General features: G+C 39.4%; 1 protein-coding gene across 1 annotated transcript in view; it reads left to right on the top strand.

Moving 5' to 3' along the window:
- The window catches only part of kif5c (kinesin family member 5C), a gene marked incomplete at its 5' end in the record, with an annotated part of 152638 nt that overhangs the window by 112033 nt on the left and 23949 nt on the right, over positions 1-16656 (top strand). Inside the window, one exon of the mRNA XM_084313865.1 lies at positions 9733-9804. Within this exon, the coding sequence (XP_084169991.1) occupies positions 9733-9804 (72 nt within the window). The remainder of the gene's footprint in view (positions 1-9732; positions 9805-16656) is intronic.

The raw sequence follows: 16656 nt of genomic DNA, 5'->3' as shown, positions 1-16656 counted from the left end.
ACCTAAACTACAGTAGATAAACACTCATACTGTACTGTACCTAAACTCCAGTAGATAAACACTCATACTGTACTGTATCTAAACTCCAGTAGATAAACACTTATACTGTACTGTACCTAAACTACAGTAGATAAACACTCATACTGTACTGTACCTAAACTCCAGTAGATAAACACTCATACTGTACTGTACCTAAACTCCAGTAGATAAACACTCATACTGTACCTAAACTACAGTAGATAAACACTATACTGTACCTAAACTACAGTAGATAAACACTCATACTGTACTGTACCTAAACTATGGTAGATAAACGCTCATACTGTACTGTACCTAAACTTCAGTAGATAAACACTCATACTGTGCTGTACCTAAACTCCAGTAGATAAACACTCATACTGTACTGTATCTAAACTCCAGTAGATAAACACTTATACTGTACTGTACCTAAACTACTGTAGATAAACACTCATACTGTACTGTACCTAAACTCCAGTAGATAAACACTCATACTGTACTGTACCTAAACTCCAGTAGATAAACGCTCATACTGTACTGTACCTAAACTCCAGTAGATAAACACTCATACTGTACTGTACCTAAACTACAGTAGATAAACACTCATACTGTACTGTACCTAAACTACAGTAGATAAACACTCACTGTACTGTACCTAAACTCCAGTAGATAAACACTCATACTGTACCTAAACTACAATAGATAAACACTCATACTGTACCTAAACTACAGTAGATAAACACTCATACTGTACTGTACCTAAACTCCAGTAGATAAACACTCATACTGTACTGTATCTAAACTCCAGTAGATAAACACTTATACTGTACTGTACCTAAACTACAGTAGATAAACACTCATACTGTACTGTACCTAAACTCCAGTAGATAAACACTCATACTGTACTGTACCTAAACTCCAGTAGATAAACACTCATACTGTACCTAAACTACAGTAGATAAACACTCATACTGTACTGTACCTAAACTCCAGTAGATAAACACTCATACTGTACTGTATCTAAACTCCAGTAGATAAACACTCATACTGTACTGTACCTAAACTACAGTAGATAAACACTCATACTGTACTGTACCTAAACTACAGTAGATAAACACTCATACTGTACTGTACCTAAACTACAGTAGATAAACACTCATACTGTACTGTACCTAAACTACAGTAGATAAACACTCATACTGTACTGTACCTAAACTACAGTAGATAAACACTCATACTGTACTGTACCTAAACTACAGTAGATAAACGCTCATACTGTACTGTACCTAAACTCCAGTAGATAAACACTCATACTGTACTGTACCTAAACTACAGTAGATAAACACTCATACTGTACTGTACCTAAACTACAGTAGATAAACACTCACTGTACTGTACCTAAACTCCAGTAGATAAACACTCATACTGTACCTAAACTACAATAGATAAACACTCATACTGTACCTAAACTACAGTAGATAAACACTCCTACTGTACTGTACCTAAACTCCAGTAGATAAACACTCATACTGTACTGTACATAAACTACAATAGATAAACACTCATACTGTACCTAAACTACAGTAGATAAACACTCATACTGTACTGTATCTAAACTCCAGTAGATAAACACTCATACTGTACTGTACCTAAACTACAGTAGATAAACACTCATACTGTACTGTACCTAAACTACAGTAGATAAACACTCATACTGTACTGTACCTAAACTACAGTAGATAAACACTCATACTGTACTGTACCTAAACTACAGTAGATAAACACTCATACTGTACTGTACCTAAACTACAGTAGATAAACACTCTTACTGTACTGTACCTAAACTACAGTAGATAAACGCTCATACTGTACTGTACCTAAACTCCAGTAGATAAACACTCATACTGTACTGTACCTAAACTACAGTAGATAAACACTCATACTGTACTGTACCTAAACTACAGTAGATAAACACTCACTGTACTGTACCTAAACTCCAATAGATAAACACTCATACTGTACCTAAACTACAATAGATAAACACTCATACTGTACCTAAACTACAGTAGATAAACACTCATACTGTACTGTACCTAAACTCCAGTAGATAAACACTCATACTGTACTGTATCTAAACTCCAGTAGATAAACACTTATACTGTACTGTACCTAAACTACAGTAGATAAACACTCATACTGTACTGTACCTAAACTCCAGTAGATAAACACTCATACTGTACTGTACCTAAACTCCAGTAGATAAACACTCATACTGTACCTAAACTACAGTAGATAAACACTCATACTGTACTGTACCTAAACTCCAGTAGATAAACACTCATACTGTACTGTATCTAAACTCCAGTAGATAAACACTCATACTGTACTGTACCTAAACTACAGTAGATAAACACTCATACTGTACTGTACCTAAACTACAGTAGATAAACACTCATACTGTACTGTACCTAAACTACAGTAGATAAACACTCATACTGTACTGTACCTAAACTACAGTAGATAAACACTCATACTGTACTGTACCTAAACTACAGTAGATAAACGCTCATACTGTACTGTACCTAAACTCCAGTAGATAAACACTCATACTGTACTGTACCTAAACTACAGTAGATAAACACTCATACTGTACTGTACCTAAACTACAGTAGATAAACACTCACTGTACTGTACCTAAACTCCAGTAGATAAACACTCATACTGTACCTAAACTACAATAGATAAACACTCATACTGTACCTAAACTACAGTAGATAAACACTCATACTGTACTGTACCTAAACTCCAGTAGATAAACACTCATACTGTACTGTATCTAAACTCCAGTAGATAAACACTTATACTGTACTGTACCTAAACTACAGTAGATAAACACTCATACTGTACTGTACCTAAACTCCAGTAGATAAACACTCATACTGTACTGTACCTAAACTCCAGTAGATAAACACTCATACTGTACCTAAACTACAGTAGATAAACACTATACTGTACCTAAACTACAGTAGATAAACACTCATACTGTACTGTACCTAAACTATGGTAGATAAACGCTCATACTGTACTGTACCTAAACTTCAGTAGATAAACACTCATACTGTGCTGTACCTAAACTCCAGTAGATAAACACTCATACTGTACTGTATCTAAACTCCAGTAGATAAACACTTATACTGTACTGTACCTAAACTACAGTAGATAAACACTCATACTGTACTGTACCTAAACTCCAGTAGATAAACACTCATACTGTACTGTACCTAAACTCCAGTAGATAAACGCTCATACTGTACTGTACCTAAACTCCAGTAGATAAACACTCATACTGTACTGTACCTAAACTACAGTAGATAAACACTCATACTGTACTGTACCTAAACTACAGTAGATAAACACTCACTGTACTGTACCTAAACTCCAGTAGATAAACACTCATACTGTACCTAAACTACAATAGATAAACACTCATACTGTACCTAAACTACAGTAGATAAACACTCATACTGTACTGTACCTAAACTCCAGTAGATAAACACTCATACTGTACTGTATCTAAACTCCAGTAGATAAACACTTATACTGTACTGTACCTAAACTACAGTAGATAAACACTCATACTGTACTGTACCTAAACTCCAGTAGATAAACACTCATACTGTACCTAAACTCCAGTAGATAAACACTCATACTGTACCTAAACTACAGTAGATAAACACTCATACTGTACTGTACCTAAACTCCAGTAGATAAACACTCATACTGTACTGTATCTAAACTCCAGTAGATAAACACTCATACTGTACTGTACCTAAACTACAGTAGATAAACACTCATACTGTACTGTACCTAAACTACAGTAGATAAACACTCATACTGTACTGTACCTAAACTACAGTAGATAAACACTCATACTGTACTGTACCTAAACTACAGTAGATAAACACTCATACTGTACTGTACCTAAACTACAGTAGATAAACACTCATACTGTACTGTACCTAAACTACAGTAGATAAACACTCATACTGTACTGTACCTAAACTACAGTAGATAAACGCTCATACTGTACTGTACCTAAACTCCAGTAGATAAACACTCATACTGTACTGTACCTAAACTACAGTAGATAAACACTCATACTGTACTGTACCTAAACTACAGTAGATAAACACTCACTGTACTGTACCTAAACTCCAGTAGATAAACACTCATACTGTACCTAAACTACAATAGATAAACACTCATACTGTACCTAAACTACAGTAGATAAACACTCATACTGTACTGTACCTAAACTCCAGTAGATAAACACTCATACTGTACTGTATCTAAACTCCAGTAGATAAACACTTATACTGTACTGTACCTAAACTACAGTAGATAAACACTCATACTGTACTGTACCTAAACTCCAGTAGATAAACACTCATACTGTACTGTACCTAAACTCCAGTAGATAAACACTCATACTGTACCTAAACTACAGTAGATAAACACTCATACTGTACCTAAACTACAGTAGATAAACACTCATACTGTACTGTACCTAAACTCCAGTAGATAAACACTCATACTGTACTGTATCTAAACTCCAGTAGATAAACACTTATACTGTACTGTACCTAAACTACAGTAGATAAACACTCATACTGTACTGTACCTAAACTCCAGTAGATAAACACTCATACTGTACTGTACCTAAACTCCAGTAGATAAACACTCATACTGTACCTAAACTACAGTAGATAAACACTATACTGTACCTAAACTACAGTAGATAAACACTCATACTGTACTGTACCTAAACTATGGTAGATAAACGCTCATACTGTACTGTACCTAAACTTCAGTAGATAAACACTCATACTGTGCTGTACCTAAACTCCAGTAGATAAACACTCATACTGTACTGTATCTAAACTCCAGTAGATAAACACTTATACTGTACTGTACCTAAACTACTGTAGATAAACACTCATACTGTACTGTACCTAAACTCCAGTAGATAAACACTCATACTGTACTGTACCTAAACTCCAGTAGATAAACGCTCATACTGTACTGTACCTAAACTCCAGTAGATAAACACTCATACTGTACTGTACCTAAACTACAGTAGATAAACACTCATACTGTACTGTACCTAAACTACAGTAGATAAACACTCACTGTACTGTACCTAAACTCCAGTAGATAAACACTCATACTGTACCTAAACTACAATAGATAAACACTCATACTGTACCTAAACTACAGTAGATAAACACTCATACTGTACTGTACCTAAACTCCAGTAGATAAACACTCATACTGTACTGTATCTAAACTCCAGTAGATAAACACTTATACTGTACTGTACCTAAACTACAGTAGATAAACACTCATACTGTACTGTACCTAAACTCCAGTAGATAAACACTCATACTGTACTGTACCTAAACTCCAGTAGATAAACACTCATACTGTACCTAAACTACAGTAGATAAACACTCATACTGTACTGTACCTAAACTCCAGTAGATAAACACTCATACTGTACTGTATCTAAACTCCAGTAGATAAACACTCATACTGTACTGTACCTAAACTACAGTAGATAAACACTCATACTGTACTGTACCTAAACTACAGTAGATAAACACTCATACTGTACTGTACCTAAACTACAGTAGATAAACACTCATACTGTACTGTACCTAAACTACAGTAGATAAACACTCATACTGTACTGTACCTAAACTACAGTAGATAAACACTCATACTGTACTGTACCTAAACTACAGTAGATAAACACTCATACTGTACTGTACCTAAACTACAGTAGATAAACGCTCATACTGTACTGTACCTAAACTCCAGTAGATAAACACTCATACTGTACTGTACCTAAACTACAGTAGATAAACACTCATACTGTACTGTACCTAAACTACAGTAGATAAACACTCACTGTACTGTACCTAAACTCTAGTAGATAAACACTCATACTGTACCTAAACTACAATAGATAAACACTCATACTGTACCTAAACTACAGTAGATAAACACTCATACTGTACTGTACCTAAACTCCAGTAGATAAACACTCATACTGTACTGTACCTAAACTCCAGTAGATAAACGCTCATACTGTACTGTACCTAAACTCCAGTAGATAAACACTCATACTGTACTGTACCTAAACTACAGTAGATAAACACTCATACTGTACTGTACCTAAACTACAGTAGATAAACACTCACTGTACTGTACCTAAACTCCAGTAGATAAACACTCATACTGTACCTAAACTACAATAGATAAACACTCATACTGTACCTAAACTACAGTAGATAAACACTCATACTGTACTGTACCTAAACTCCAGTAGATAAACACTCATACTGTACTGTATCTAAACTCCAGTAGATAAACACTTATACTGTACTGTACCTAAACTACAGTAGATAAACACTCATACTGTACTGTACCTAAACTCCAGTAGATAAACACTCATACTGTACCTAAACTCCAGTAGATAAACACTCATACTGTACCTAAACTACAGTAGATAAACACTCATACTGTACTGTACCTAAACTCCAGTAGATAAACACTCATACTGTACTGTATCTAAACTCCAGTAGATAAACACTCATACTGTACTGTACCTAAACTACAGTAGATAAACACTCATACTGTACTGTACCTAAACTACAGTAGATAAACACTCATACTGTACTGTACCTAAACTACAGTAGATAAACACTCATACTGTACTGTACCTAAACTACAGTAGATAAACACTCATACTGTACTGTACCTAAACTACAGTAGATAAACACTCATACTGTACTGTACCTAAACTACAGTAGATAAACACTCATACTGTACTGTACCTAAACTACAGTAGATAAACGCTCATACTGTACTGTACCTAAACTCCAGTAGATAAACACTCATACTGTACTGTACCTAAACTACAGTAGATAAACACTCATACTGTACTGTACCTAAACTACAGTAGATAAACACTCACTGTACTGTACCTAAACTCCAGTAGATAAACACTCATACTGTACCTAAACTACAATAGATAAACACTCATACTGTACCTAAACTACAGTAGATAAACACTCATACTGTACTGTACCTAAACTCCAGTAGATAAACACTCATACTGTACTGTATCTAAACTCCAGTAGATAAACACTTATACTGTACTGTACCTAAACTACAGTAGATAAACACTCATACTGTACTGTACCTAAACTCCAGTAGATAAACACTCATACTGTACTGTACCTAAACTCCAGTAGATAAACACTCATACTGTACCTAAACTACAGTAGATAAACACTCATACTGTACCTAAACTACAGTAGATAAACACTCATACTGTACTGTACCTAAACTCCAGTAGATAAACACTCATACTGTACTGTATCTAAACTCCAGTAGATAAACACTTATACTGTACTGTACCTAAACTACAGTAGATAAACACTCATACTGTACTGTACCTAAACTCCAGTAGATAAACACTCATACTGTACTGTACCTAAACTCCAGTAGATAAACACTCATACTGTACCTAAACTACAGTAGATAAACACTATACTGTACCTAAACTACAGTAGATAAACACTCATACTGTACTGTACCTAAACTATGGTAGATAAACGCTCATACTGTACTGTACCTAAACTTCAGTAGATAAACACTCATACTGTGCTGTACCTAAACTCCAGTAGATAAACACTCATACTGTACTGTATCTAAACTCCAGTAGATAAACACTTATACTGTACTGTACCTAAACTACTGTAGATAAACACTCATACTGTACTGTACCTAAACTCCAGTAGATAAACACTCATACTGTACTGTACCTAAACTCCAGTAGATAAACGCTCATACTGTACTGTACCTAAACTCCAGTAGATAAACACTCATACTGTACTGTACCTAAACTACAGTAGATAAACACTCATACTGTACTGTACCTAAACTACAGTAGATAAACACTCACTGTACTGTACCTAAACTCCAGTAGATAAACACTCATACTGTACCTAAACTACAATAGATAAACACTCATACTGTACCTAAACTACAGTAGATAAACACTCATACTGTACTGTACCTAAACTCCAGTAGATAAACACTCATACTGTACTGTATCTAAACTCCAGTAGATAAACACTTATACTGTACTGTACCTAAACTACAGTAGATAAACACTCATACTGTACTGTACCTAAACTCCAGTAGATAAACACTCATACTGTACTGTACCTAAACTCCAGTAGATAAACACTCATACTGTACCTAAACTACAGTAGATAAACACTCATACTGTACTGTACCTAAACTCCAGTAGATAAACACTCATACTGTACTGTATCTAAACTCCAGTAGATAAACACTCATACTGTACTGTACCTAAACTACAGTAGATAAACACTCATACTGTACTGTACCTAAACTACAGTAGATAAACACTCATACTGTACTGTACCTAAACTACAGTAGATAAACACTCATACTGTACTGTACCTAAACTACAGTAGATAAACACTCATACTGTACTGTACCTAAACTACAGTAGATAAACACTCATACTGTACTGTACCTAAACTACAGTAGATAAACGCTCATACTGTACTGTACCTAAACTCCAGTAGATAAACACTCATACTGTACTGTACCTAAACTACAGTAGATAAACACTCATACTGTACTGTACCTAAACTACAGTAGATAAACACTCACTGTACTGTACCTAAACTCCAGTAGATAAACACTCATACTGTACCTAAACTACAATAGATAAACACTCATACTGTACCTAAACTACAGTAGATAAACACTCATACTGTACTGTACCTAAACTCCAGTAGATAAACACTCATACTGTACTGTATCTAAACTCCAGTAGATAAACACTTATACTGTACTGTACCTAAACTACAGTAGATAAACACTCATACTGTACTGTACCTAAACTCCAGTAGATAAACACTCATACTGTACTGTACCTAAACTCCAGTAGATAAACACGCATACTGTACCTAAACTACAGTAGATAAACACTATACTGTACCTAAACTACAGTAGATAAACACTCATACTGTACTGTACCTAAACTATGGTAGATAAACGCTCATACTGTACTGTACCTAAACTTCAGTAGATAAACACTCATACTGTGCTGTACCTAAACTACAGTAGATAAACACTCATACTGTACTGTACCTAAACTACAGTAGATAAACACTCATACTGTACTGTACCTAAACTACAGTAGATAAACACTCATACTGTACCTAAACTCCAGTAGATTAACACTCATACTGTACCTAAACTCCGTAGATTCAGTAGATTCTTTAATTCTTTGATTTTTGATTTGAAATCTTTATTTCGAACATGCAAATGAATACAAACAAACAACTAAACAAAAGCAAAACACAACTCAATCTACATGTTCGAAAAGGAGTAGGAAGAAGTATACACTTATTTAATCCTACCCCTTTTCCACTACTCAAATTAGTGTACTATTTTAAAACATAAAAAATATATATATATATATATATATATATATATATATATATATATATATATATATATATATATTCTAACTCTTTTATTTTCTAATGTATTGCTATTTTGACAAATGATAAAAAAATACTTTGAATGATGACCCCCCACCAGGCCAAAGAGCTCCTGATGCTGCACAGCCTTCGCAGGCTCTTCATTGACGACATGGGTCTCCGGGTTAAAAATGTAAGTAAGTTATGGAACCGCCTGGTCCAGCTGCCAAATGGCAGGGTGACTAAAAAGATTTTTAATTGGGACAGAGCACACGGTCATCCCTGGTCAAGAGAGATGTCTATGATTTTTTCTTCTACTGACTTGAGTATGATTTTTATGAACAATTTGCAGTGTAAGGTTCACATAATTAAAACAAAATTATCAACAATCCATCAGGATAAGTGGAAGGTGGAGATTTAAAAAAAAACCTAAACTTAGAAAATATATTGCAATTAAAAATGAGTATTTTACTGAACCTTATGTAATGTTAAACTTAAAGAGAAGACGGAGGTCTCTGTGTGCCCAGTTGAGGTCTGGCACCCTGCCATTGGCTGTGGAAGTGGGTAGATTCCAGGGTAAACCTGAGGAGGAGCGGTTGTGTGTTCTGTGTGATCTGGGAGTGGTGGAGGATGAATATCATTTTGTTTTTTATTGCCCTTTGTACACCACTTTGAGGAGGGCTTTATTTGAAAAAATTCAAATTGTAAACCCAGATTTGTTTTGGCAGTCTGAGAGCTGTATGTTGAGTTGTTTTTTTGTGGAGGACATCTTCGGTTTTGCAGGATTTTTGGAGAAGGCATGGCACCTGAGACAAAACACACTGTATCCTATATAATTGTATTTTAATTCACCTTGTTTTTCTGTTTATTTACACTGAGTACAGCTTGTGTTATATTACGTTTTATTGTATTATCTTGTATTTTTTTTATGGCCATCTTGGTCTATGTCATTTGTTAAGTAATTGGTAAAGTATATTATTATATACTTATTGTTATGTGTCTTGTAAGCCCATATGGGCTGGGCATACATCTGTATGTAAGACACGAAAATAAAAAATATCAAATAAAAAAAAAATATATATATACACCCGTCCCCACTACGCCCCCGACTCTCTCAGTGGCCTCGCTGTGTGGCAGGACGCATGTCTTCTCTCTGAAGTGGCCGTCGGAGTGGCATACATACCGATCACCAGCAGGCTACAGCGAGCTAAGCCGTCACTTGTGCTTCCATCGGTTGGATTATCATCAGCCATTATCAGCCATCATCACTCATGTTGGAATGAGCATCATCAACCAGCACTTATGCGGCGGTCAGGTGGCGTAGCGGAGATTGTGCTTGTCACCAATGCAAGAGGCTGCGGTCTCGACTCCCGGAGAGTCAGCATTGCCTTGGCTCGGGCTGATCGCTATACTAACTCGTTTGGCTGAGTTAGGGGGAGGCGTCTATATTTATCACAGCCGAAGAGTGCGTCGCGTTTCTCTGATTGGCCATGACGCCCATGTGACCGCGGCAGCGCGAGAGAGCGGCAGTGCGGAAATAGGCTGCATCCTCCACGTCAAGAAAGACAGACAGGCATTCTCTGTGACAAACCCTAACCTTAACCAACTCCGAAATAATGCCTAACCTTAACCCTCCCTAACCTTAACTTAACCCTAACCTTAACCAACTCCGAAATAATGCCTAACCTTAACTTAACCCTAACCTTAACCAACTCCGAAAGAATGCCTAAACTTAACCAGCGGAAGAATGCACGTTTATAGCGAGAGATGATAAACGTAAAAAAGAAGAAAAAAAAATTGAAGTGATTCGAACTTGTGACCAACCGCACCGCAGGCTCCAGAGCACGGCGGCGTACCAGTTGAGCTAAGCGTCGATGGAAAAACATCTGGGATTACGGCTACATAATGCCGCAAGCTCTGCCGCACATAATGCCGCAAGCTCTGCCGCTCCGCTCTGCGGCTGCCGCGGGGCGTGTCGCAGCCAATCAGGGAAAACGCGGAAGCACTCGGCAGCACTCTTCGTTTCCAATTAAAGAATAGGCGGAGGGGAGCCGTGGGTGGGTCCTGGGCGTTGTGGACAGCGACCCCTACAGTTCGGTCGGGGCGCCTGCTCAGCAAGGGTAGGATCTGGAGAGAGGTAGTGCGACCTTCCACACGTTACACTCTCCCGGTGAGAATCTGCGCGGCCAGGCTGGCTGCCGGCTGGCTGCACATGCGTCGGAGGAAAGCATGCGACAGTCTCCGGCCTCCCGGACCAACAGTAGGGGAAAGTGCGCAACAACCAGGAAGGGGGTTGGGAATTGGCATAACGACTAACAGTGGGATGGGAGGAAAATCGGAAAAAAGAAGGAGGGGGGAAAAGATAAAAAAAAATATAATTAAAAATAAAACACCAGCACTCATGCTATTGTTTGTTTTCATGCTAATCAGCACCTGAGGCCAAAAGTAAGTCCCGATGCCGGAAGCACAGAGATGATATGAACTGCTTTCTCTCACACGCTGCACTGTGTTTTAAGGGGCCGGTTGGGATGGATATAGAATCACATACAACTGATCATACTTAAGGGACCAGTGTCTATATTGAAATAAGACAGTGGTAAACTGTTTATTCCATAACCCTTTCACTACCACACGACAGAAGGTTAACCCTTTCACTACCACACTACAGACGGTTAGGTAGTGAAAGGGTTAACCTTCTGTAGTGTGGTAGTGAAAGGGTTAAAGGTGCTGTAAGTGGTATTCTTTTGTTGATATAAGTGTTAAATAGCTTGACATTCCGACAGCCACCACTGATATAGAGTGTTTGGTCAGTAACATGGGCCCCTCCACTCTGCGGTAAACACAAAATAAATTTTCTGGTATCCCTTTCCCAATTAATCCAATCAGGACACAGGACCTACCAACTGTTGGTGCATTATATGTGTATGACCGTCAGTCAATCATTGACATTGGATTAAGGAAAACTTACCGATTGGATTGCTCTCTGGATCGGATCGCTGAACAGCAGAAATGGCCCGCCGAGATCCTTTGTTATGGCCATGGCCAAGACCAGGAGAAGCCGCCGCGAAGACATGGAAAGAGAGCCGGGGTCCGAAACAGACTGAGGTCCAAACGACACAGAACCACATTGCCCAGCATATTGTTGGCCAATGTGCAATCGATAGGAAATAAACTGGATGACATCAGAGCACGGATCCAATTCCAGAGGGACATTCGGGATTGTAACGTCCTCTGTTTCACAGAAACTTGGCTGAGTCCAGATGTCCCGAATCATGCAATAGAACCGGCAGACCACTTCTTCGTTCTCCGCAAGGACCGGACGGCAGAAGAGTCACTAAAGAAGAAAGGAGGCGGCATTGCCTTCATGATAAACAAGGAGTGGTGCGATTTAGGCAACACAAAGGAACTGTCTAACCACTGCTCCCCAGACCTGGAGTTTATCACGATAAAATGTCGACCCTTCTTCCTCCCAAGAGAGTTAACGTCCATCATCCTCATCGGAGTGTACATTCCACCACACGCGAACACTGGGGTCGCACTTTCAAAACTTCACGACGAGGTAAACAAACTCCAGACAGCTAATGTTGACGCTGCCATTTTGGTTCTGGGTGATTTCAACAGCGCGCGTCTTAAAAAGGTGTTGCCGAATTTCTATCAGCATGTGACCTGTCCCACCAGAGGCGAGAACATATTAGACCATGTATACTCGCAATTTAAGAATGGGTACAAGTCACAGGCTCTTAGTCCATTCGGTAAAAGCGATCACGCCGCCATCTTCCTTTTGCCAAAGTACAAACAAAGTCTCAAGCGAACGCCGGTGGTCTCGCGAGAGGTTAAGCGTTGGGCCGTGACGTCAGAGGAGTCACTCCAAGCTGCACTTGGATGCACAGACTGGAGTGTATTCCGTGATAACACAGCCAATATTAACGAATACACCGAAACGGTGATTGACTATGTCTGTACTCTGGTAGAAGAAACAATCCCCTCCACCAAAATTAAAATCTACCCAAATCAAAAGCCCTGGGTAGACAAATCCGTCCGTGAGGCTCTGAAAGTGCGCACATCAGCATACAACACCGGGCTGGTGACAGGCAACATGGAAGAACACAAGATGGCAAGATACAACGTCAGGAGAGCAGTAATAGAGGCAAAACGGCGTTACAGGGATAAAGTTGAACTTCAGTTTGAACAGGCTGACTCTAGAGGCATGTGGCAGGGCCTCAGAACAATGACAGACTACAAAGGCACCCCCCTCAAACTGAACAGTGACATCTCCTTAGCAAATGATCTCAATTCCTTCTATGCGAGGTTTGAGGCTGTGAATAACAACACCAGCCTACAAACCACGGCAATGGGGGGGGGGGGGGGGGTCTGCTGATGGAGACTCAGTGTTTAGGGTAACAGAGCATGAGGTGAGACGGATCTTTAAAAAAGTTAATATCAGGAAGGCAGCAGGACCGGACGGCATCCCCGGCCGCGTCCTAAAAGTCTGTGCCGACCAACTGGCCCCGGTATTCACTGACATCTTCAACCTGTCCTTGGAACAGGCTGTCATCCCCACCTGTCTGAAGAAGTCCACCATCATCCCTGTACCCAAAAAATCTACGCCCGCTTGCCTCAACGACTACCGCCCTGTAGCCCTCACCTCCATAGCCATGAAGTGCTTTGAGAAGCTAGTGAAGGGCTACATCTGTTCCTCCCTCCCCATCAACCTGGACCCTCTGCAATTTGCATATCGCCCCAACAGGTCCACGGAGGACGCCATAGCCCATGTGCTGCACACAGCAGCATCACACCTGGACAAGAGGCAGGGGAACTATGTGAGAATGCTGTTCATCGACTACAGCTCAGCATTCAATACCATAGTCCCCTCCAAACTCATAGCCAAGCTCAGGGACCTGGGCTTGAACTATGACCTCTGCCAGTGGGTCTTGGACTTCCTGACGGGCAGACCCCAGGTGGTAAGAGCCGGCAACTGCACCTCCTCATCCATCACGCTCAACATAGGGGCCCCCCAGGGCTGTGTTCTGAGCCCCCTCCTCTACTCCCTGTACACACATGACTGCGTAGCACAGCGGAACAACAACACCATCATCAAATTTGCTGATGACACAGTAGTGGTGGGCCTGATCTCTGCCAACGACGGAAGGGCCTACCTGGAAGAGGTAGAGAACCTGTCACAGTGGTGTCAGGAGAACTGCCTCTCCCTGAACGTCAGCAAAACAAAAGAGATGATTGTTGACTTCAGGAGGTCGGGGGTCAAGGACTACAGCCCCCTCAGCATCGACGGGGCACCGGTTGAGAGAGTGAACAGTTTCAAGTACCTCGGAGCCCACATATCCGAGGACTTGACATGGACCACACACATTGACAGTGTTGTGAAGAAGGCACGACAACGCCTCTACTTCCTCAGGCGCCTAAGGAAGTTCCAAGTCAGTCAGAAGATCCTTAGGAACTTCTACTCATGTACAATAGAGAGCATCCTGACCGGCAACATCACCTCCTGGTTTGGGAATAGCACTGCACAAGACCGTAGCAGACTACAAAGAGTGACACGTTCAGCCGAACGCACAATTGGAGGGGGGCTTCCCACCCTCCAGAACATTTACAACAAGCGGTGCAAGGGGAAGGCTAAGAGAATTATTAAGGACTCGAGCCACCCGAACAACTGCCTCTTTGAACTGCTGCGGTCAGGCAAGCGATACCGGAGTCTTAAGGCGAGCACAGAAAGACTCAGAAGAAGCTTCTATCCCCAGGCCATCAGGCTGCTAAACGAACAATAATCACTATGAAACAACCATCAAATGCACACAGCACACACACCCACACGCACACACTCACTCAAACAAACAACACACTGCAGCACCCACTCTCCACACTTTAGATCACACAAACACACTTACACTTTATATTTATTGATAAAGGATTTGCACTACAACTCGTACACCTACTGTGAATTGTACCTAAATTGCACCTCGTCCCATTTCTCCATTTCTGCCTTGCACTATATAGTATTGTATATTAGTACACTGCACAGTATTGTATATTGTATGGTAACTACGTCTATTCTGCATCGAACATTGTACATATGTCTAAACTGAACACTGTGACCTCATTTTTTTACTTCTAATTTTACTATGTTATTTTATTTCACACTTATCTTGTCTTGCACAGTCTCTGGAGCGCAACAGTAAGAAGCATTTTGTATAAAAGTATTCTGTACTTCTGTATGACAACTATTAAAGAAACTTGAAACTATAGATATTTGAATTTATTTCAAGAAATCTTGCCAAGCCAGATTTGCTGGCAGATTATTTTACTTGTTTCAAGCATATTTGTTCTTATTTCATATTTCTTCAGTGTGGAGTTCTTTCTCCTGATTGGATCAAGTTGGAGAAGGGAATACCAGAAAATTTATTTTGTGTTTACTGGAGAGCGGAGGGACAGGGAGACCCATGTTACTGATGTCACAAACAGGTGGTTTCTGACAAATAGGGCGTCCACACACATGATACCAAGTTAACAAAATAATTTATTTAAACCAGGATAACAAACAATAATTGAATAAACAACAAATGTATATATCAGAATGATCAGAGGATCCAAAGTTGGTTGCTGATACGCACTTCTTCAACCATTATCTGAATAAAAAAAATTAAAAAATTAAATAAAAATAAATCTAACCCTAACTAACCGTACTGTCATGCACTTGTCCTAATAAACTAACCTACACTGTAGCACTCAACACTTTGATGAACATTGTTGCTCAGCTGATAGAGTTGTGCCCTTCCTGATGGCTTGTCGTACAGAACTTGTAAGTCGCTTTGGATAAAAGCGTCCGCTAAATGACTAAATGTAAATGTAAATGTAAATGATACAACCTGTCCTGGGAGATGGGAAAAGCAGACAGAAGGGTTTAGACAGGGGGAACATATATATAATGGTGCTGCAGGCAGCTCTCTGCACTGCACAGGTGAGTCTCATTGGGACCAACGACCTAACCACTCTACCATGCTCAGAAGACTCCCCATTTGCCGGTAAAGTC

Source organism: Notolepis coatsorum (genome assembly GCF_963971535.1).
Source record: "Notolepis coatsorum genome assembly, chromosome: 5".
NCBI lineage: Eukaryota > Metazoa > Chordata > Actinopteri > Aulopiformes > Paralepididae > Notolepis > Notolepis coatsorum.
The sequence above is the reverse complement of the archived record's forward strand: the minus strand, read 5'-3'. Positions and strand labels throughout refer to the sequence as shown.